At 41.5% G+C, this 24,071-nt stretch overlaps 1 protein-coding gene across 2 annotated transcripts in view; it reads left to right on the top strand.

Moving 5' to 3' along the window:
* The first annotated feature begins 2,238 nt into the window (after positions 1–2,238).
* Positions 2,239–24,071, top strand: part of PLCXD3 (phosphatidylinositol specific phospholipase C X domain containing 3) — a 96,586-nt gene continuing 74,753 nt past the window's right edge. For both annotated transcript variants that reach the window (XM_003642932.6, XM_040656557.2), the window contains exon 1: positions 2,239–2,388. In XM_003642932.6, coding sequence (XP_003642980.1) covers positions 2,286–2,388 — 103 coding nt within the window. In that variant the 5' untranslated portion in view covers positions 2,239–2,285. The remainder of the gene's footprint in view (positions 2,389–24,071) is intronic.

The raw sequence follows: 24,071 nt of genomic DNA, 5'->3' as shown, positions 1-24,071 counted from the left end.
GATACAAAAGCTCTAGCTATCTGTAGAAACAAAGGCCAATGAGTTTCTTGCCAGTGCAGAGAGAGACTTTTACAATTCTCCAGTAAAGTACGAACCACGGAATGCTATGAAGTATTTCTATCATTATAATTAAAAAAATAATACATTGAAAAATGACAGGGCTTCCATGTGTACGTTTTTATTTTGCTCTGAGTTAGGCTCAAAGCTTTAGAGACTGGGAGAGCTCAACAGTAGTTATTAATAACATGCTTAACCTTTCAAAAACCAATATACACCTGTTTTATGTCAGAAAAGACAGAACACGTAGTGGCGTGGATAAAAAATCAACTGCAGTTTTCCAGGTAACTAGTGCAATCCATTACTAACTTTGCCATTTACAACAGATTTGATCCAATCATGTTAATAAAAACACTCATTACTCCTCACTTGAATGCTCTTTAGAAATCTGTAATTTTTGTACTATAATTTCATACTGCCCTTTGGAGATGAAGTAAAGCAGCACCTTCCATTTCCAGGTCATTAGCTTGTTTTATGTTTTCATATCCAAAATCCAGACTTTTTTTTCCCCCATATTTAGTAATACCAGTGATTTTGAAAGGGGCAAACTAGCATACTAAAAGGCATACAAAAATACTGAAAACTTAAGCCCATTTATGTGATTGTTTGTGTACTTCTCGTTCTTCATATGGTATCAATTCACATCCAACATCTCTCCCAAGGCCAACCATCTGTTTGCTTTTCTCCATATAAAACCCACCTTAAGAGCTGTTTCTATTGCAATGAGTGAGTCAGCATTTTCCCCTTTTTAAAAAAGAAATGTCAGAAATATGCATTGTTCAAGAAATCTTTCCTTTATTTTGGGCTGAAGGAAGAGGTAGTATTGTGTATGTTTGTTTGTTTGTTTGTTTTTGCTTCTTTTGCACACTTGGACCAAAAGAGAAATAACAGTTATTAATAATTGCTCCCTGCATTTTTATTTCCTAAGCCAGCTGCGATCACAGATATTGAGGAACAACACAAACTGCAGGACCACAGCTGGCTCTGCTAGGACTTCAAGGTGAGGCGATCATCTGCACTGGTTCTTTTCAGGCACTGTTTCTGACAAGTGAACATCTCCAGAATTCCACACGCATATCAGCCACTTTAATAAAACATGACCGCTCATGCTGAGGTCGACAGATCAAGACTGTTGTAACAGCTCCAGATGGCTCACAGAACCTTATTGGCTTCATTAATTCATTGATTCAGAGGCAGAAATATAAATGCTTTGCTAATGCAAACATTTAAGGAGCTGCCTCTCAAAATAAAGACAGGTTGAGAATGAGGATGGATGATACTAATTTATATCATCTTCAAAGGGCAGTAAGAAATCATAGCCAAAAGAAAACAAATCTCCAAAGAGTATTCCAGGAAGGAGTGATTTTCATTATTTATTTATTTATTTTTGTGTGTGCAACCCATTGCTGAGATTTCATATAGGAGCAGAGAAACTTGGAGCAGCCGTCAGCTGGGAGATCCTCCCAAGGCCACGGTCCCAGCACAGAGGGTATCTAGTCTTATTCTACAATTCCATCGCTGATGGAGTGGCTGGGCACTAAACAGGCTGCCCAGGGCACTGGTTACAGCCCCAGGCTGCCATAGTAGCAGTGATGTTTGGACAATGCTCTCCGTCACACGGTCTGATTTCCAGTGGTTCTGTATGGAGCCAGGAGTTGCACTAGGTGATCGCTATGGGTCCCTTCCAACTTGAGACGTTCTATGATTCTGTGATTGTAGCCAGGGCCGGGGAGTCTGTTCAGAGCCCCAGGGCTGCAAAGGGAACGAGGAGGCCGCTGATGTCCCCACCGCCATTCCAGCAGCAGGATGAGACCTTTGGGCCGAGAGCCCGCGTTGCCGCTGAGGGGAGATGGTGACACGGCCCAGCTGGAGGCAAAGGCGAATTCAGTAAAAGATAAGAAGGAGCCGCGGCACGAGGTCTGCCGCCCAGCGCCCGCTCCTCGTCCCCTGAGTTACCTGGGACGGGCTAAGGCTCCCGCCGCCAACCCCCACCCTTCGCGGGGACAGCCCGGCTCCGCCGAGTGGCGACACGCCGGCCCCGCCAGCAGAGCACCGCATCAGAACCGCGCTCCGCGGGCGGTCAGAGCCCGGCCGGGGCGGGGCAGCGGGCGGGGGTGAGGCGGCGAGGCACGGGGCGGTGCCGGGCGGGCGGGGCCGTGCCGGGACCAGGCGGGCTGGAACGAGTGGTTGCGGCGGCAGTAGGAGAGCGGTCGGGGTACGGCGGCGGCATGGCTTCGTCGCAAGGCAAGAACGAACCGCGGTTCGCCGACTGGATGGCAGCTCTGCCCGACAGCATCCGCAGCACCCCGCTCACCAACCTGGCCATCCCAGGTAGGGCCGCCCCTACCTTCCCCCCGCTCCGCCGCCGCGAACAGGTGGGCCGCTGCCCGCCCTCTGCCCCTCGCGGCCACGGGGGTGAAATGGCGGCGGGGCTCGCGGCGCCGCTGCCGTGGGGGCAGGCCGGGCGGTCCACGTCCCCCCGGGCTGGAGCCGGAGCCGGAGCCGGAGCGGGAACCGCACCAGGAACCGCACCGGCAGTGCTCGGCGCCGGGCACCCCGGCGGGCGGTGCGGGGCCGCGTCCCGAGCGCTCCGTCCCGGCCGTCGTACCACCGGCACCCGGCCCGAGGGTCGGCGGCGCTCCGGCGGTGACCTCCTCACTCCCGGACTTTATGTATTTATGTATTTATTTATTTATTTTTTTCCAGCGAGATGCAGGCTGCGAGTTGACCTCGGCGAGGTGTTGGGTGGCCCTCGTGGGTGGGTTGGGTGGCCCTGGCGCCTTGCCCGGCATGCTGGCCCCGGTGCGCGCCGGGCTCCGCGGGCGCTGAGGCTGCGCTCGTGTCTCTCGAGCTCCCCTGGGGGAAACGTCCACTTCTCGCAAGTTTTGCCCAGCAGCTCCTTGTGCTGCAGCAATTTGTAACACCAGTTTTGGCAGTTCGCTAGAACGTGTCTTCTGCAGTTATTTTGTTCAGCCGTAAGTCTGCTCTTTCAAAATAAAACGCTTTGCTTTCATCGTCCCTTGCAGCTCATGCAGGCTGTGGCTTATCTTCTACATGCTACATTGTGTTTCTTGCTGTTGGTTGGGTATACTGTACATAAAACTGCGTTCCCTCATCAGTGTAGGAACCCAGCGTCTGTAATTATTGTGTCAAATCCTGTTGGAGCTATTAAAAGCTTTTGGTGCTAATAACTCTTCCCTAGTCCTCAGGATGCAGAATGTTCCCGTAGAATACTGTCTGTGATGAGAAATGCATTGCTGTACAATTCACTGGGTCTTTACAAGTTAAATGTATTGTTTTAGAGTCTTTGCCTTGGTTTTGACTAAACTTGGTGTGGAATTGCTTGTGAAGTGGATCAGCGTTCGCTGGTTTCTTTGGCTGAGGCTTTTAGGGGCATCTCTTACCGAGCACTCACAGTTACTGTCTCTCAGCCCTTCAGTAAAATACAGGACAGGTTTTCACAGTGCACTTTTATCAGAGCTTTGGTGCAGCTTAGGCAGTGACAACACAATCTTTCAGACATTTTATTAACATGTCTGATCGTTTTTTGGGTTTTTTTTGTTTTGTTTTTAAAAAATAATCTCCCACAGACCTACTTAATGCTCGTATTAAGCAGTGGGCATGTTCTGCAGCCCTAAAGTGCAAAGAGTGACCTTTTAAAACGGCAGAAGAGCTTTCTTCACATAATGGAGAAGGATGTAGTCTTGCTTTTCATGAAATTATCTTCAAAACTTCTTTAACTTCAGTGACATAGAGTGAAGACCTTTGGAATTTGCCAATTTCTGTTGACATAAATTGATGTAAACTCTATTTGTTTTTCTGTTTTGCTTCTAAAATGCCAGTTCAGGCAAATAGAGCTGTATGGAGACTAGGAATACAACTCACGTAAATTGGTCTATCATGGAGCACAGGCACGCAGGCTCTGTGGGTATAGTTGCAGGTGAAGAAGTTGTGCCTTCTTGCAGTAGATTGTTACCATGTTCACAATGCAACATGAAAATATACAATGTTAGGGCAAAAGGGATGAGATTGATTTCATCCTTCGAGATGAAACAGTGTTTTAGACATGGACAAAGTTTGTTTGCAAGTTTCCTTCCATATGATCATAGCTGAACATTGATGTTGTATGCATGTAACATAAGCACTGCTTCCCGAGTTGCTGATGTAAGGGATGTGTAGAATCAGAAATTGATGAAATCTTTTAGTTTCAACGTAGGACTTTTTAAACTGTTTTGCAAACTTAATATTTCCAACTTCTCAATAATTGTAGTAATGTAGTCATAAAACAATTTCTGTGTCTTGTAAATAGAATTTTCTTCACATATTTTTTTCTATAACAAAGGAAATTAACAGTAAATTATTTTATTGTATTTTGAACAGAATATAAACTTTCCTTGCAGTAGTAGGAGTATTGTCTTTGGACTTAACTCAGGTGTATGGAATTCAGTTTAGAGTATTGAATAAGAGTCCCACTCTCATGTGCAATAAAACCAACTGTTAGCTTGAAAATGTCAGAGTGAATTTTCTAAGTGGATGTATCATCATTGATCCAAGACAGAGGATATTTCATTACATTATGGAAAACGTTGCTGTTCTAGTAGAAGTCATTGGTACGTTTCTCCTTGTTTAGAAGGAGTGCCTGGAAATGAGATGATGCACTGTGTCTGCTGCAGAAGAGAGAGACAAAATGCATAGCATCGTGTCATGATAGTATGTGAGCAGTAATACTGAAATGTTCACATAATGTTTAGAAATATGACAGATCATATATATTCATTTATTTATTTATTTGTTGGTCAGTTGTTAAGCCTAAATTCTTGCTTCTGTAGCCTGTGCTGGGTTTTGTCAGTATCCTTAGCATATTCATTCACTTGTTTTGTTCTCTGCAGCTCAGGCCAAGTATTTTTCTGAAGATGGGGAACCCAGTAGAGGAGGCACAGATCTCTAGTACAACGTGTGCCAGCTTTGTCAGTCAAACTTTTCCATTTGGATTTCTTCCAAGTATGAGAATGGCTCCTTATACCATGATGTTTTCTTCTTTGTGCCTGCTAGCTGTATCTGTGTTGTTACCTATTGCAAATGGCAGATTTTCCTGAAGTGAAGAATACCAGTAACAACTAATAGCGTGCCCTGTGTGGAAACAACAAAATCTTTTAGCAACCAGAAATAATACCATGCATGTTTAATCTTCTGTTGCTGTGACAGTTAGAACAATGAACATATTCAGCCCGGGGTTTGTCTCCTAGTGCTTTAAACTCCTTCTTACATTAAAAGATCTGTCTGCCTAAAGACATAAGAGTCTGGTTAAAAAAAGGTGGAAGATTGTGGGTTGCTGGTTGATTGTTTGAGAGTGCCTTGTGGTACTTGTTAAGGTGTAGTTTTGTTGAAGGGCTGTGCCTATTTGACCAGGATAAGAAACGGCTTTCTGCAGATAATGTAGGCTTATAGAACTGAAGTTTTTGGGCCCCCAAATCATGGATAGAATGCGAAGTGTAGAGTCTATTCTGTTGCACTGATGCTCTCTTTTTAATCTGGATTGACAACGTAAGCTGTGTGCAGTGCAGTAAAATAGGCATCAGTAGGCAGCATTTCCTTGTGAACTGACCCACTTAGATCAATTAACTTTTTCTTATTGACGGTCTGTAGATAAGCATTTAGTTTTGAGTCTGAGTTTTATATAAATTATGTATATCTTACCTTTCCCCCTAGTCCTGATTTTCCAAGCATCTGAGAAAGCCTTTACAAATAATTTACAATGGAAGAAAGTGCTTTCCTCTCCAAGTAACAAATCTTTCTACCAAAATTATGGCTTGCCTGCAATCAATTATATGAGTAATTCTGATGTGACGGGGACATGTATAGAATCCTCTGAATGAATTTGAGACCCCAAACACCCTGTGAGTGCTCTGAGTTCTGAGTCTCTGTTGTTTCATGAGAGTTTTGTGCTTTCTTTGAGTAGATGAAACCTTTGGCCTCAGCGTGTGCTCTTGTCGCCTGAGGATTCACTGTAAGCAAATACAATTCTCAGTGAAAATTATTTTCACTTATTACCGGCTTGGCAGCTGTGTTTGCTTAATGTAGTTCCTTAGAAGGAATGCACAGGATCTGAATAGCATCTTTTGTTTCTCACATAGGATTGTTTTTTTTTTTTCTCTTTTGACCTATAAAGTTCTTTGTCTGTTGGCCAGAAAGCAATTACTAGATACAGCAGAGCTAAAGCTGGCTCATTTTAAATGAGAAGGAGTTTTTGGCAGGTGGAATTCTTTACTTTTTATTGTGCTGTCCATATTTGGAAAAAGGCTCAGAGATTTGAAATTTGTATTCCCCACTTTTCCACCATTATCATACTTTAAAAAAGAAAAAAAAGGAAAAAGGACCTCCCAGAAAATTACCTTGCAGAAAGAGATGACGTCTGTTGGTGTCAAAGATTTTCAGTAAATGTATATAGGGTACAGGAAACGGTACCAAAAGACGTGGGGAAAAAAAAAACATTTGCAATATTGTAGTTGCAATATTTTGGCCATTTTCTGAATGACAGCACTGAAGAAGTTAAAAAAAAAAAAAAGACTTTTTTTGTAGTAATATTTTAGATTACTGTCTTCTGTTGTAATACCTTGCAGATGTTTGAGTGATTATTTCTTGGGCAGATAGTTCTCACTCTGAGCCCTACAGGGAACTTTTTCATCTTTAAATGGGCTAAAAATACTTTCCTATCGGTTACATGCATATGCAACGTCTTCATTTTTAAATGCTATTAGGGAGCTCTTTAATTTTGAGCCTGAAAAGCTGATGAATTGGATGTTAGTGTGAAGAGGGATGTATTTAGGAAGTGGTTGAAGGCCGCTTCATCCTTATTTGTCCACTAGTGGTCAACAGAGTACCTCTGCTTTTCTTTCCTGGATCTGAGTACAAGATTATTTCTGCTTTTTACTGTGAGCTGTTATTGCAGGTAGCCTTAAAAATAAGCTGATAATGCAGGTTGCCCACCTAGGTTTTAGCCTACGTATAAATATCTGGAAGAACTGTTACTTTTTCCAGCACAACCTGTATTCTGTCACAATGCCCTTCTGCCTGAAATAAGTGCTTTACACTTTATTTTCTGGTCTGAAAATGAATATCTTCATAACTGACATTCCTGACTTTTCCTTTGTGAGCCAATTTCTTAAGTGATGAGCTTCTTTTATCTTACCTACCTGTAAAATAACCTCTCACTAGCCTTGCCCATGCTAATGTTATTTCCAGCCTTTTCAGAAGTACTTCTCTGACGTGGTTTCTGTAGCATTCACCATTAATTCTCCATGCCAGGATGTGTTTCTAGCCTGCAGAGAGTGAGACTGTGTGGTTTCTCTCACCGCCATGCAATTCAGGCCCTTCAGCTGCTTGCCTGTCTACTTGGAGGAATGACTTGAAACCACTTTTTCTTGGTTTTCCCAGCAGGAGCTTATTTAATACAGCAGTCTCCATCCCTTGGTCTCTTCTGCGTAGTTCCTGCAGAGCTGGCTTCTCGTGCCTTCCTAGCACCCCACTACACTGGCAGGTGCGGCAGAGGAAATGCCTGCATTGCCATCTGGAATTATTCCCTTCTTTCCACCTCACTGCATTTGTTTCATTTCATCTCTTGGCTGGAAACTTACTGTTCTATATCTGCATCAGGACTGCCCTTACCCTGTATCAAATTTTAAACTCTGCAAATGTTTTATTTTTGGCAGTTAATACTTTGCAACTTGTACTGTATCTTCCATGTGAAATGATGCTTACTTTGCAGGTGCTCAGGTGCACTCAAACATGAAAGTAATTAAAAAATGCAAGTTCAAAGCAGGCCACATTATGAAAACAACTTTTCAGCAGAGGCTTTATCCCTCTTACAACACGTAATGTATTTAAAAGAAAAACTTCAGTGTCGTGTACTGCTCTGTGTATAGAGATTAACTAAAATTTTAGCTATGTAATTAGACATTGATTATTTTATGTCTAATAAATACTTCTGAAATTCAATAAATAGGCTTGGGTTTAACAGTTCTGCTTTTCAAACCATTTCCAGCAGCTGTTTCCAGGAACAGTAACATCTATTCCCATCTGTACTCATTCAGAAAAGCTTTCTCACACTATCCTTCTGGACAAAATGTCTAGCACACAGATAAACAAAAGTGTAGTGCCATGGATGAATAGCTAGCTGATGGGTCAGGCTGAAATGGCTAGAATAAATGGGTTTACATCAGGCTGGTAGCTAATCACTCATGGGGTTCTGACAAGCATTTTAGGGACAGTTCTCTGAGGTTTTCATAATGACTGGATGGAGGACTCAGATGCATACTAAGTAAGTTTGGGTTTGACACCAACTTGAGAGGAGCCTTTTGGGCAGAGAGGCCTTGGAGAGACTGAAGAGCTGGGCAGTCACCAACCACATGAAGTTCAAGAAGAGCAAGTGCCGGATTCTGTGCATGAGACAAGGCAATTCTGGATATATGTACAGACTGAGGATTGAGACTTTAGGGAGCAGCCCGACGGAAAGGGATTTGGGGGTTCTGGTTGACAGCATGTTGAATCTGAGTCAGCAGTGTGTCCTGGCAGCCCAAAGGGCCAACCATACCCTGGGGTGCACCATGTCCAGCACTGCCAGCTGTTGGCCAGCGAGTGAGGGGAGTGCTTGTTCCCTTGTTCCCTGTGCAGCCTTACCTCCAGCACTGGGTGCAGGTTGGGCACCGCAATATAAGGACATAAAACTATTAGAGAGCATTCAAATGAGATCTGTGAAGGTGGTGAAGGTTCTGGAGAGTGAGTTGTGTGAGGCACTGCTGTGGTCCTTTGATTTGTTGGGCCCAGAGGAAGCTGAGGGGAGGCCTCATGGTGGACTTGGAACAGGCTGCCCAGGGCTGAGCACAGCCTTGAGCTGCTGGAGTTTAAGAAGTGTCTGTACAATGCTCTAAGACACAGAGCTTGAATTTTGAGCAACCCTGTGTTGATCCAGAGTTAGACTTGATCCTTGTGGATCCCTTGCAACTCAGGTTATGGTTCTGTGGTCTTGTCTTACCTTCAAGGTGGGTACAAATTAAAGTGCTATGTTTGTGAATAGCTTGTACGGTCCTTACAGTAAAGTTCGTGAGGCATTGCAAATAATATAATTTGGAAGAAGGTTGATTTAAAATCTGAAAATTTGGATTTTAGTTTAAGCTTTTGCAAAGTTGATTTTTTTTGTCATTTGATCTGCTGTAGCATGTGTTGGTTACATCTTTTTGTATTATTTTGAACATCTGTAGAGTGAGAAATAATAACTGTAAGGAAGTACTGAAATGTTGGAGTAAATCAGTATAAACAGATGCATTGAAACACTTTTTTTGCCTTCTCAAGTAGCCATCAGAAATTGGAATGCTCCCATGGGATGGGATGGGTTTTTCATCAGCTCAGGCCCAATTGTTCTGAAGGGATTGTGGTGTTTCTGACGTAGCAAAATGTCCTATCAGCTTTTAAAGTTGTTTCTCTTGGGGTGAAATGTAATATATTCCATTTTTTCCTCTTAAAAAAACAGAATATCTACTTTTTTCCTGAGTAGATCCAATCTCTGTCATGGTTTTCACTATGATCTGATTTAGCAGAATCACTGAAATAGTTTTCTGATGCATTGCCAACTTTTAAAATGCTCCTGTTTCTATTAAATAATGTTTAATCTTTTCTTCATCTAATCTTTCATCTGTTAGCTTGCATACCTCATGCTTGAAAGCACCATTTTAGTGTATCAACTATGAAATAAAGCATTTCAGAACGTCTGGAAAAGGAGAAAGGAAGGGAAGGAAACAACAGATACCCTTAGCAGTGGTTCCAATTTTGGCTTCCCTCTGTCTGTGACACTTAGGATGTCTCAGGTGATTGGAAATGTATGATGTGAACTACTGCTATAAAAGTGGAAACCTATCGAGAAAGTTTATTGGATCATAAATACTCCTACAGATTTGAAAAAGCCAGGATGAAGGGCACCGAGCTAACCTGACCTTTAAGTAACTCTGTAGGCTTTTTTTTCCCCAGTTTTTAAATCAAAGCAAAACATAGTAAGACAAGTAGTATACTTTCTGCTTTACGTTGTTGTGGTGCTTTCATCCAGAATGTATTAATGTTTGTTGGATATTTTTTTTCTTTTAAATCTATTTAGGCACTTGGCAAGTACTTATATTTTGGCAGGCATGCAACTTGCTTTTATAACTGTGGAAGGTTACTAAATTGGGACTTAAGTGAGAATGTTTAATATGCAAGTTATGTATAGCGCTATGTGATCAGTCCATTGGTCTACATCTTAAAAAATTTTTAGTTTAAATAAATACTTTTAAGAAAACTGTATATTCCTCAAAAGTGAGTTTCAGAGTTTCCAAAGCTGGATGATGCTTCAGAAGATGTACCAGCCAGTGAACAACAGGAATTGTTTTCTGAGGTTTCATTCAGATGTCTACTATTAAAGAGTAGAAAAGATACAGAAAAAAGTTAGTTTTTTACTACCTCTGAAGCCACACAAAACAGCTCTTTTTCCAGCATAGGCTAGAGCTATTGAACTCAAGAAAAACACTGGTATTGAGGCTGGCCTTGTTTTTAGGAGAAGAGATTAATTATGAACTGTGCTCCATGGGATATGGAGTAATTCACTGACCTCTAGACAATGCTGTGGGAGAAAGGCAATTTATTTGTTTACTTGCAAACTGCAAATCAGTGCACTGGGGTGATCTGAGGCTGTTCAAAGCTGATCTTGAAATTCCTCAAAAAGGGGGAGGAGAGAGCCTCATGGAGGCAAAGATCTGACTTGGGCATTAAGTAGCAGATGGTGTGGGTTAGGTGGCATTCATCACTGTCTCCATTTGCACTAAGAAGTGCCATTTGGGGTTTCCAGTGTTGGATCCCCAGAACCTCTTACCTGCAGATACGTTCTAGAATTGGTCATGTTCGCTGCCTATATATAATGGGTATCTGCCTATAATGCCAGAGTCAGCTATATATTTGTTTGGTTAACACATTTAAGTTCAGGACAATTTAGGCTATTTGAGTATGTGGATTTAAATCTGGATTTTTCTGTTTCAGGAAATGGTTTTGTTTGGCTTCTTTTTTCTTTCCAGTACTACAGCTTTTTCCCAAAGTCATCTTACCATCTCCAGGGATGAAATGGAGGCTTTTGTGGCATGGAGATGCTCTGATTTACAGAACCACAGAATCACAGGGGTTTGAAGGGACGCCGGGAGATCATTGAGTCCAACCCCTCTGCTAAAGCAGGCTACAATAGGTCACACAGGTAGGAGTCCAGATGGGTCCTGAATATCTCCATAGCAAGAGACTCCACAACCTCTCTGGGCAACCTTTTCCAATGCTCCATTGCTCTTACTGTAAAGAAGTTTTTCCACGTGGTTTTTATGGAACTTTCTGTGTTCAAGTTTTAGGCTATTACTCCTTGATTACTCCTTGTCCTATTGCTGTGCACCACCGAGAAGAGCCTGGTCTCATCCATTTGCCTCCCACCTCCCTTTAGATATTTATAAACATCTATCAGATCCCCCCCTCAGTCTTCTCAAGCTGAGCAGAGCCAGGTTACTCAGTCATTCCTCATACAGGAGACGCTCCACATGCTCTATCATCTTCGTGACCCTCTTCTGGACTTCTAGGAGATCCCTGTCTTTGAACTGGGGAGCCAAGAGCTGGACACAGTAGTCTAAATGCGACCTCACTGGGGCAGAGTAGAGGGGGAGGATCACCCCCCTTGACCTGCTGATCATGCTTTTTTTTAATGCACTCCAGGATACCATTGGCCTTCTTGACTACAAGGACACGTTGCTGGCTCATTGCTGACCTGATGTCCACTAGGACACTCCTTCTTTGCAGAGCTCCTATCCATCAGGTTAGCCCCTAACTTGCACTGATGCATGCGGTTATTCATCCCCAGGTATTAAACCTCATCTGGTTCCTCCCTGTCCAGCTCTCCAGTCCGTCCAGGTCTTATTGAATGGTAGCACAGCCTTCTGGTGTGTCATCCACTCCTCCCAGCTTTGTACCATCAAGAAACTTGCTGATGGTAGACTTTATCTTTTCATCCAGGTCACTGATGAAGATGTTGAACAAGATTGGACCCAGCACCAGCCCCTAGGAATACTGATAGTTACAGGCCTCCAACCAGACTCTGTACCACTGATTACAACCCTCTGTGCTCTGCCAGTCAGCCAGCTCTCAATCCACCTCACCATCTACTCACCTGTCACATGATTTCTAAGTTTCATAACAAGGATATTGGGGGCAACGGTGTCAAACACCTTGCTGAATTCAAGGTAGACAACATCCACTGCTCTCCCCCCACTACCCAGCCAGTGATGACATCATAAAATGGTACTAGGTTGGTCAAGCATGATTTCCTCTTGGTGAATCCACGTTGACTACTCCTAATAACCATCTTCTCTTCCAATTGCTTGGAGAGGGTATCTGGAAGAGGTTGTTCCATCACCTTTTCAAGGGCAGAAGTGAGGCTGACTGGCCTGTAGTTTCCTGGATTGTTCTTGTCTTCTTTGAAGACTGAAGTGACCTTGACTATCCTCCAGTCTTCAGGCACCTCCTGCATTCACCAAGACCTTTCAAAGATGACAGTGAGCCAGAGTCACCTCTGCCAGCTCCCTCAGCACATGTGGGTGCTTCCCACCAGGGCCCATGGATTTATTTGCATTGATTTTGCTAGATGGTCTCTTTAGCTCACTTTGATCTGTAAAACACTGCTTGGTTGGAGTTTTGACTTAATACTCTTATGGTGCAGAATTGATAACCTTTACTCTTTCCAGTAGGACAGGTTGTCTCAAATGGATCTTGTCTGTGTTAGGAGCAGTTAGTGCATGTATTTTAATGTTCCAGTTATGCTTCAGGGCTTATCTAGTAGTGCAGGCTTTTATAGCAAGAGGGAGTTGGACTCGTGCCGCTAGCTAAGTGTTATTTAGGACATGTGCCTAGTGAGTGTTTTGAGAAACATATTTTATAAGTTGACAATAAATAAGGAGAAACCAAGCCAGCCTCAGTAGTTTTTGGATGTAGCTATCTTACGGGGGAAACAAGCCAAAGGACACTGTGAAGGACATGAACAGCTCACGTACAAATGAATACCGCTGTTTCTTCTCTGTAAGAAGGAGGAATCCCTTTGAAAATCACAGTGTAGAATATGGAGAAAAATAGATATTTCTAAAGCCAGTTTCTGATTGGAAACAACCTGAGTGTGAACTGATAAAAACAGACCCTGAATTGTTAGAGAGCTTAGGATGGTGTGGTGGTACTGAAGAGGAATGGTCTGGCTTTTGTTCAGTTATACACGCTAGTCCTGTTGCATCTTTCTGCTTATAATTTAAATTCCTAGCTTTCTCTTTGTATATTTTATACACCACAAAATTATTATGGCTTCCGTATAGACTGCCTCCTTTATGAAATCAGGAGGAATCTCTGTTACTGAAAAGTGACATCGATGTTAGGGGTGCCTTAGTGGTACGTAGAGTAAAAGCAAGGATTAGATTGATACCAGTGTTATGTGGTATGGGATCCAGAGATGGAAATCTCTGATTCAAATCTCTGATAAAATCAGAGATTGCTGGGATGAGAACTACTCTGTCAAATGATATCAAATATGCCGTTAGCTTAGTGTACTGACTTTGTCATCTTCCATGTTCTTTGCCAGGACAAGGGCTCAAGAAATTGATGAGGATAAAGGGTTATTTCCACCATGCATACGTGTATTCCGTTACTCTTCTGACCTGTGGATTTCTTGAACCAAAAGGTTGCATTCAGATTAGTTTGTTGTATAACCCTTAAAGGGCTTCCTTAATGTCCCTTTAGGCTGTAAATAAAGCTGGATCGGACTCTTTCCCTATTCCCCTCTGCCATTGGAGAATGCAGGGTTGACAGGGCCATGAGTAGAAAGCAGTGTGGATCACTCATTTGAGAAATCGTCTGAGACAAGACAGGATGGAGAGAACTATTTTTCCTTGCCTCTGGAACTGGTTATGTTTGTCACACCAAATCGGTGCTGTATAAAGTAACAGAACATGTTCTGGAACAGCAGCTGTAGCCTCACCCCCTCCTTCACAGCTGAACTGTGTCAGTGTAGCAGCTGAGGTCATCTTGTATGTGGTCTTCTGGAGCCTGCTACAAAGCTGAAGAGGGAAGGCTGAAGGAAGACTTCTTTGTTTTTCCAGTGCTCAGTATCTTCTGGCTGTCTACAATTCACATAAATCAATGTTCTCTTGCTTTCAAGGAGGAAAGTATCTTTCTGAAGCCAACTACCCTAGAGGAACCAACATGTATGGTGGCCTCTTTCCAGTCCAGTCTGATTCTCAAGTTGTCGGGCAAAAATAAGCCTCTGGTGTAATGTTCAAAACTGGATTGCATCTTGTTTTGCCATTGCTTCCCAATATGTATATCATCAATATATCAAGAGATAATTTCTTAGTCTTCAAGCCACCTCTGTCATTTTGAAATAGCTTGAATTTTATCAGAGAGAGAGAGAGAAGAGGTGATGGTGTTTTGTTGTCATTTTAAGTGTTTAATAGTAAGTGTTTTCATATTTTGAGAGGTATACAGAAGTGCTGATCAGCAAACTTAATGCATTGAAAGCAGCTTCTGAGTCAAGAGAGAGTCAAGAGGGCTGTTTCTTTTCAAAACTGCTGTTGTATTCAAATTCAGGTTGGACATTAGGAAAAAATTATTTTCTGAAAGAGTGGTCGGATGCTGGAATGGGCTGCCCAGACAGGTGGTGGACTCGCTGTCCCTGGAGGTGTTCAAAAAAGGTTTGGGTATTGTACTGAGGGACATGGTTTAGTGAGGAAACACTGGTGATAGGTAGATGGTTGGGCTGGATGATCTTGGAGGTCTTTTCCAACCTTAGTGATTCTGTGATTCCAAAGGGAGATGTGAAGTGAGATTTGGTAAAGAGGTCTTTGACTATAAGACATGTACTTAAATATTGTCTGAGAGAAACGCAACCTGGACAGTGTGTCCATCTCCATAGCTTTCAGTACTAAAGAGACTGTAAGGAATTCATATCCTCTATTGTCGCAGGGTTTTTTCCTCACTTCATGGAGCCAGAAGACTAAATGGGTTGCTTAAAATGGAGAACTGAGGCAGAAGCAGGTAATAAACTCAGTCAGGTTTTATAGATTATGATGTAGTGACTTACTCTTTGAACTATGCATTTTTTCTTAAGAAGCATTATATTTTAAAATAGTTGTATTCTGCTCTGATATTGAACTACAGCTGTATTAGAGGACAACTTAGGTATCCAAAGCTTCCTATTACATCTGGCATGCTGCTGCTGCCTTGTATGTGAGACTCGTGCTCTGTCACACAAGTGAGGACAGGAACCGTTTCTGGCAGGAAGCAAGCAGTTCATCAAAGGGCTCGGTGGCCAACAGAGTGGTGGTGGGGGCACTACTTCTGTCTCTTAGGGGTCTCTGGAGGAGAAGACCAGCCCAAGCAAGTATTTGTAAGCAGGTTAGAGTATGAGCTGTGAAGCTGCGGTTTCTGGACTCATTTGAAAAAGCAAAGAAAGCACTGCAGTAGCCTCGGTGAAATGGGAAGATTGCAAGGAGGGAGGTAGCTGTCAAGTCAGCAGTAAGTACTGAAATTCATTAACAGTTCTACATCCTTCCTATGTGAGTCATGTATACATGCTGCCTGTTTTGGTGTTTCCTGGGGCAATCCAGTAGCACTTCTTTCCCTCATGCAGAGCTTCTGAGCATGGTTTTGTGGAGACAGACTTGAAGAAATTGTTCATCACTTTAGTCTTTAATATATGCTACTTAATATATGCTGTGGAATAGGACAAAATATGAATGCTCAAAAGCCTCCTATTTGTGTGGTCTGAAAGTTTGAAGGCATGAGTAGTTTCTGTTGTTCATCCAAAACAATACAAGAGAAGAGAAAAATTAAATGGAGAATGTGTATACTCTGGGCTGGGGGGATGAGGACAAAACAACTTAGGTTACTGGAAAGTAGTATTTTTGTTACTGTTTAGTCAGCAGAAATATAGCTGGGTGACTTCTCTGGCACTGCATGAGGTAGAAAAAAATTAATATTTTATTCTGATTTCCTTATCTGTTGCACTGATGCTACATGGGTAATGTAAAGCAACTGTAAACACTTACAAACATTTCTCACAGATTTGTAAAGAGAAAGAGGTTATAAAAACAGAGTAGGAAGACTGTCACTGTGCCCACTTGTTAAATTTGTCGCAGCCTAGGGTATCATCATGCTCTTTTGCTGAAGCATGATAAAGAAACTGAATTTCTGCGAGTGCTGAGTCCCAGTCTGCTCCTGAACCCAAGGGCCTCTGTGCAGATTAGAAGGTGAACTCTGCCAGATACATTTCCATCTTTTCAAAGCACTGCTTCTTAAAGCATCTACATCTAGAGCATAACCCAGGAGTGTTTTGCTGACTGGTTTCACTTATAAGACTTAAGAAAATGCAAAGGAAAACCTAAGCTTGGAAAGAAAAAGCACAGGCATTACACAGCTATTAGGAAAATCAGTACAATTCACAACAACGAAAACAAAATGTTACTGCTAAATAAGAAGTTATACCCAGTCACTTCAGCAGCTGCTGGGTTCGTATGTGGGCTCTGAAAAGACTGGTTTATTTCTGTCCTTCTTACGTGCATTCTGAAAATACATATTGTTGTGATATCTCTATCATTTAGAGGTCTTTTGAGCTCTATCATTTAAAGCTACTTTGCACTATTGAAATATTCCATGGGTGTCAAGCTAGGATACGTAAATTGAAAGCCATTGAGGGAAGATGTTTTTATAGCTGACAAATTTTAATTGAGATATGGAACAGGTGACTGTCTAAAATGACATTTTCACCAAGACTGTCTGCTGACCTGTGTCTTGCTTGCTACCCTTGAGAGTGACTTTGTGTTAGCTTTAAGGAAGTAACCTTGAAGTATTTTTGAAGGGTGAGCTGCTTTAGGGAGAAAAAATAAGAAACAAACAAATCATAATTTTTAATTTATTATTATTATTTATTTTATTTTTAAAAATTTTGGTAGTAATGCTTGCATCCAGTCAATTTGAAATTCTTTCGGGTGAAGACAGTACTAATTGGGTGGCATGAAGTTTTGGGAAGGAGTGTTTTTTTCATTACTAAAATGGTTGAGTGCTCTTCCATTTAATGTGTTTCATTAATAAGCTAGATGAGAACAAGCTCATTACTGAAATACATGGGTAATAACAATTGAAATAGGAAAACATTAGCCCATACTGGACCACAGTAAAATGAACTGCACTTGGGTTAAAAATAAACAAATAGGCTGGGGTTGGACAGCAGAATTATTTGAAAGTTATTTGGCAGAAAGAGACTTAAAATGTGGTAATTCTGAAAGAGAACTGGAGGGGGATGATGGCTGCAATTTTGACACATCAAGCAGCTGGGGAGAAATTGCCTTTGCACATCTAAACTGCATGCTCACAAGAATTGTTTATGATGGAGATGCTAGTACTATGTCACTGCAAATGTGGTATTGTATTTGTCATTACTAAAAGACAGAAATGGAAGGTGGAAGTGAAGTTACAAAACCATTAGCCATGTGTCAGTTTGAGGAGTGGGAGTGAAGTGGCAAAATTGCTAGGATAGCACCCAGATACAGCTCTGGAAACGGAGTTGAAATCAGTGAGAGGTGATAACAGCAGATAAATATATTGATAATGGATTAACATAATATATGACTTGGAAAACAGAAATGATATATGATTTCTCTGAACTCCTTGAAGCTTGGATTGGAAGGTCTGCCTTGCTGTAAGTAAAGAAAGCTACACATTTCCAGGTGGATGTCCTGTCTGACTTAAGGAACACTCTTTTCCCATCCTTTACTCATCTTCAGCAAGCACAGGTTAAAATGTGTCATTTTTTTTCAAGCAACCTCAGATGTAGAAATGAGCTGTAGGTCATGATAGTCCATTTTAAAAATCTGAGGGCTCCTGGTGGATCAAGCTTATGCAGTCATCTTCAAGCTGCAGCTTGCCATGACTTCACCACCACCTGCAGCTGTCTTCAAAGCTCAGTTCATTACCTGTAGCTTCAGCTTTCAGGCTCCTCAAGTGAGTTGCTCTGCATGTGGTAACAATCAGGTGGACTGCTGAACACTGGGCATCAGGAGCTCAGGGGGTTTCTTCTGCAGATTACAGCATGACAGAGATGGTTTACTTCTGAGGAAACCTTTTATGGAGTATTTTTAGAAAAACATTAAAAGTCTTAACTTTTAGCTTTCCTTGAGCCTCATTGATTTCCTTCAAATTAAGATCACTTTCTGGCAAAAACAAAACGAAAAAAAAAACCCAATGAAATCTCTGGAGAATAAATTTAGAGAATATCAATTAAGATTGTTCATAGCTGTTAATTGGTGGCAAGATTGCAGAGAGTACACTACATTTAGACGGCTGCTATTGCAAACTGTGAAGTAAATACTCTAACTGATGCTGTATAAAAATTGATGCTTCTAGAACCACTGGGAGGTTGTTTTGCCATTCTGTAAAAAAGCCTGGTTGAGTACTGGAAGATTGAATTCTTTTATGTGGCTTGACCTGCTCTCTGAGCTCTTCTCTGCAGGGGGCATCTTAGACTGTCAAAAAGTGTGCTCCTTTTTTGATGAAGTTTTATGCTGAGTAGCTCAGTCTGGTAAAGAGCCAAGATGTGTGACCTTGGAACCTCTCTCTAGATGTTTCTGTATATGGCAGAACCTTGTCAATTGAGTTACAGCCTAAAAATTACAGAGAAATCACTCCACATCAAGAAGTGAATTTTGAACTCTTTTCCCAGTGAATTTTGTTTTTTGCTTGAACAGGCCCTCTGGTAGTCCTACTGAAACTCTTAAAAAGCAAACAAACCAGCAAAAAAACCTGACAAACCAGAGGGCAACATCCACCATCGAGCCTTAACTAGCTGTTGCTTCATGCTCTGCTTGGAGTCAAAGCTCATTCTATTCTACAGAATATAAAGCAGGACAAGTGTGAGTAAATACACCAACAGTTAAATGCAGTGCTTCTTTCTAAGTATTATGGTAGTGCTTATAGGTTAGCAGTCACTAAGCTTTGAGGAACGTGTGAATGAACACTGTACTGTGCTCCATGTAGATTTCTGTCATTCTTGAGCTAGGCAGTGTGAATGATTATTTCTGGCTTCCGTCTGTACTGTCATTACAGCTCTGCCAGCACTTCATCCTTAAACACTTAGTAGAACCTCTGAGTGGTCCAGTCGGGGAGAAAATGCAGCCTTTCCATGTGTGGTTCTGGGGTGCACATCATGTCCTATGTTGCAGAGCTACTTCCATGGGATGAAGACAAACCAGAAGTTACCTGTTACTAGAGAGTACTAGTGTCTTCATTTTGAAATTTGTTTGTATATTTAAAAATGTTCAAGGTCAGTCTCCACGAGGCTATGAGACCTAGCTGTAGATGTCCCTGTTCATTGCAAGGCAGTTGACAACCTTTAAGGGTTCCTTCCAACTCAAATTATTCTGCGATTCTATGATTTAAGTGTATCTATGAATATATATGTTCCACGTGTGTATGTATATATCTATATAATCTATTTCTACATTTCCTGAAATATGTGCATTATAATGCTGTGATTATTATGTGCAGTGAACCTACATGTTATCACATTTTACCCGCTTGTTTTTTGGAGTTTGGTATTGATTTCCTGATCAGTTTGTGAATCTGCCAAATAAAAAAGTACCAAAGCAAACACTAAGTGGTCACCACAGTATTCATTAGTCTGTTCATATGACCTAAACAACTCTTACATCCCTAAGCTCTCATTTTGCCCTTGTAGAGACAGGATGCCTTCGTAGTTGAGGTTCCTTTGTGTGGCAGTGTCATCCTCTATAAGTGAATGCATTTCTTAACTATGCTTTGCTCCATTAATAGCAGCAGTCTGGCTGCCTAAGAAGGGTATATTACTGCGTAATCTGTTGCAGCAGTTTCAAAGCCTCAAGAAGAACAAGTGTTGAGGAATTGCTTATCTTGGCCACAAGGAGAATGGGGAAAGTTGTGGCATAATGAGAAGTTGGAAACCTTGCTGCTCCTTTGCACTTCAGCTCTGGTACCCTGGCTGTGTAGTTGAAGATGATGTCCTGTAAATTATTGCATGAGCTGCCCTTTTACAGCTCTTAATGATGCATTTTATTATGGTATTAGAAATGATGAAATCTGGAGGATGCCATTTGATACATCAAGACCATGAAGAAGACTGGTGGTAGAGACCCCGTGAGATTCATGTTTTTGATGGAACTACTGCTTCCTACAGAGTGTGAAGATGTTTCTGAGTCTGATTGAAGAACATGAGCAATGTTTTTTTTTTGTTTTTTTTAGGACAGCATTCTGATAGGGACATAACTATCACAGCATGCCTTGAAGGTAGTCAAGAAGGGAAACATAAATTCTGTTTGTATTCTACATATATTCAGCTTGGAGTTAAATTGTGCACTTTTACCAATGAGGCTGCTATCACAACCAGTAGATTGAGAAGTAAAACTTGTTGAAGCAATATTAGAGTTCTTTCCAGAAAAAAACACAGAAGGTTTCACAGTTGCTGTGAAGTCTATTAAATGGAGCAATTCTGTGGCCTGAACTGATTTATTCTGTTCTTTGCAATAGTCCAGCATAAGTAATCACTATTTACTGTGGCTTTAGAGATCTGCAGAGAGACCCCTATCTGAAATCCCCTAAGACTGTAATCTCTTTTCCAGTAAATTCTGTATTGTCAGGAAGACAGCTTTGGAAGTAACAGATGTCTTTTTTTCATTAACAGTTGAAAACACTGGAGAGAAAGGAATACTTCATTTGCAATGGAAAAATAAACATTTTCTGATTTAAAATAAAAAGTTCTTCCTCAGGCATGAACCAGCTTGAATGTACGAACTCAGTAATGGCCATATATATCAAACATAAAGAACTTGTTTCAAACCAAGTCTCTGTTTAAAGCACCATATAGATACATGCATTGCCATCTTCCCATTACCTTGCTGTTCACTAGTGTCTACATGTAGAGTACTAGGGAAGAGCAAGAACAGAGGCAAGCAGATCTGCTAATTCCCTTTAAGTGTGGCTTTCAGCTACTGAAAATGGCACAAGCTTTGCTTTATTTCACTGAATGACTTGTGCATCTTTGAAATCTTGTGGTGATGCTGAATGGAGATGGCATGTTTTTTCAAGATTTTAGGAGGTCCAGCTAGCTCTGTTCAGAAAGTTTCTAATGTTGGAGTAGCTCTTTATTCTGTGAGTTATTCTAGGTCTTGAGGGGTTTCTGACTTCTGGGTTATCTCACAAATAGGATGCTTCCTGTAGAGGATTAATTAACAGGGAGCTGAATGCCCCTGTATGAAATGTTGCACTCCACTGACACTCTCCAGGTTAAGCTATTTTAAAGCTTTTTATAAGTGAACAGATTTCTAGTTGAAAGTTTCCTGTTCAGGGATATCTGTAACAAAGATGCAGGAAAAAAATAAAAAATGAAAACAACTTGATAGACTCATAGAATAAGCCTGGGTTGGAAGGAACCTTAAAGATCTTTGAACTCCAGCCCATTAGATCAGGCTGTTCAGGGCTCCATCCAGCCTGGCCTTGTGGACCTAGATCAGAGTTACGACGTGCAGGATGGAGGGTCTTGAGAGTGCCAAGAGGAGCTTTGCATACCTCAGAACTATGTATTTCTGCTAGCAGTGTTTTCTGTCCATTTCTCTGTTGTAGTTGGTTGTTTCAGGATGTTTTTGTCAAGCAGCTGTTATCAATTTATTATATGGTTTTGCTGTGAATCTCAGATACGGCTTGTTAATTCCCCCAGATATTTCTGTTCCATGGACCATCCATGGAAAACTGCTTTCCTCCAAAATAATCGCCTGCAGGCATTCTTGAACAACAGAATGTGTAATCTTGGATGGATGGGGATCATACCTTAAATTAAAAGGTAAAAACAAAATCTGATCTAAATAACAAAGTACTGTGTGGTCTGATCTGTGTTCATGCTCTGGCAGAGGGATCGGACTAGGTGATCTTGTTAGTTTAGGATCAACGGACTAGCAGAAGTAATTGTTTTCCCATTATTTTCAAGACCTGGAAATACTGCTAATATCACTTTGCAGAGAACTTCTGAGATATCTGTCAGAAACCAAACCAATATCACTTATTTTTACTTATTTAAAAAACAAATTAAAAAAGCCTGCAAAAGTCAGAGGATGCCCCTGACATTATTGTCAGTTTTGCACTTTGCCTGAGTAGGATTTGTACCTGAATGACTAAATGACTTAACAAAATGACTTGTATGTGCCCTGCAGTGAATCTTCTTGAATCTTGAAGGAACAAATGTTTGGTTTTTCAGGAGCCAGAAATAGGCAGTGATTTCTGAAAATATTCAAATAATATCTGGAGAATATGTGGGCTGAAACAATTTCTTTTGCTCTCCAGACTGACCGAGTAAAAATTGTCAGTAAAAGTCATTTGCTTGTAGATTCAAGAATTTCTTATAAACAGATCATTTTTCACTTTTTTTGCTTCCTTCATACTCACTAGATTTATTAATCTGATTTACACAACAGATACTTACTCATATTGATTTCCTATATTCTGATATTATTTTTGAAAGTTTCGTTTGCCATCTTTTAAAAATCAAAGTATTATTTTGTATTATGGGGTCAGGTAAATTTGTTCTGTCTTTTCCTCCTTTTTTTTGGTCAGGAAAAAATAATGTTTGGATGTTTTTCCTGGCAGCAGACTAATATTTCAAATATGATGCTTTAGGATGAATTTATAAACATTGACTGTCTTAGGGTAGATGAGGGCGGGACACTGCAGAGTGTAGCAGTGAAAAGTACATTGCTTTCAGCTGTAGTTCAGTTTTTCTGGATGAAGTATAGTCCTTCTGGTATCACAGTTGCCCAGGTAGAGCTCTGCTCTCAAGATGTTTTGTAAAAGCTCTAATTCTAAAAGCCTATTTCTGCCCTCAGAAGGCAAAAGGTCAGAATATGAATGTGACTGTGATCCCGGTTCCGCAATTTCAAAGACTGGTATATACTGAATTAAAATGTGAGAAGGTGTGTTTTGAATAGAGTGACCCAGTGAACTTTCCTGAGCACTTATCTAGCTTTTTTTATGAAAAGCAATTATGTGTGTGAAACTAATCTGAAGTCGTTTACTTGCTGCTGTGTGCTCTAAGGACTGCTCATAAGAGAGCAGGTTGATGAATCTGACTGATAAAGAGGCTGTACAAGGCAGACTGTTATTATTCACAGCCAGGTCCACTTTTTTAAAGCAGACTGTGGACTAAGCTGTTTAATGGGCAGAGTAAGTTAAATTTCAGAGTCTGTTAAGTGTAAGGACTGGAAGCATAAACAGCTGAGCTACAAAAGATGTTATATGTAGAATCATAGAATGGCCTGGGTTGAAAGGGACCATAATGATCATCGAGTTTCAACCCTCCTGCACTTGGCCTTATTGAACCTCATTAGGTTCACATGGGCCCACTTCTCCAGCCTCTCCAGGTCACTCTGGATGGCTTCCCTTCCTTCCAACATATTGACTGCACCGCTGAGCTTGATGTCATCCACAAACTTGCTGAGGGTGCACTCGATGCCATCGTCTGTGTGATTGATAAAGATGTTGAAGAGCACCAGTCCCAAGACCAACCCCTGAGGGACACCGCTTGTGACTGGCCTCCACCCTGACACAGAAACATTGATCACAACCCTTCGGCTGCGTCCAGCCAGCCAATTCCTAATCCATCGAACAATCCATCCTTCAAATCCACACTTCTCCAATTTAGAGAGTAGGATGTGGTGAGGGACCATGTCAAAGGCCTTGCAGAAGTCCATCTAGATGAGATCCATCGCCCTTCTCTCATCCACCGAAGCCACCATAGGAGGCCACCAGATTGGTCAGGCACAGTCTGCCCTTGGTGAGGCCATACTGGCTGACTTGAATCACCTCTTTATCTTCTATGTGCCTTTACATGGCTTCTAGGAGGATCTGCTCCATGA

This window comes from Gallus gallus, chromosome Z (genome assembly GCF_016699485.2).
Source record: "Gallus gallus isolate bGalGal1 chromosome Z, bGalGal1.mat.broiler.GRCg7b, whole genome shotgun sequence".
In the NCBI taxonomy this organism is placed as follows: Eukaryota; Metazoa; Chordata; class Aves; order Galliformes; family Phasianidae; genus Gallus; species Gallus gallus.
The sequence above is the reverse complement of the archived record's forward strand: the minus strand, read 5'-3'. Positions and strand labels throughout refer to the sequence as shown.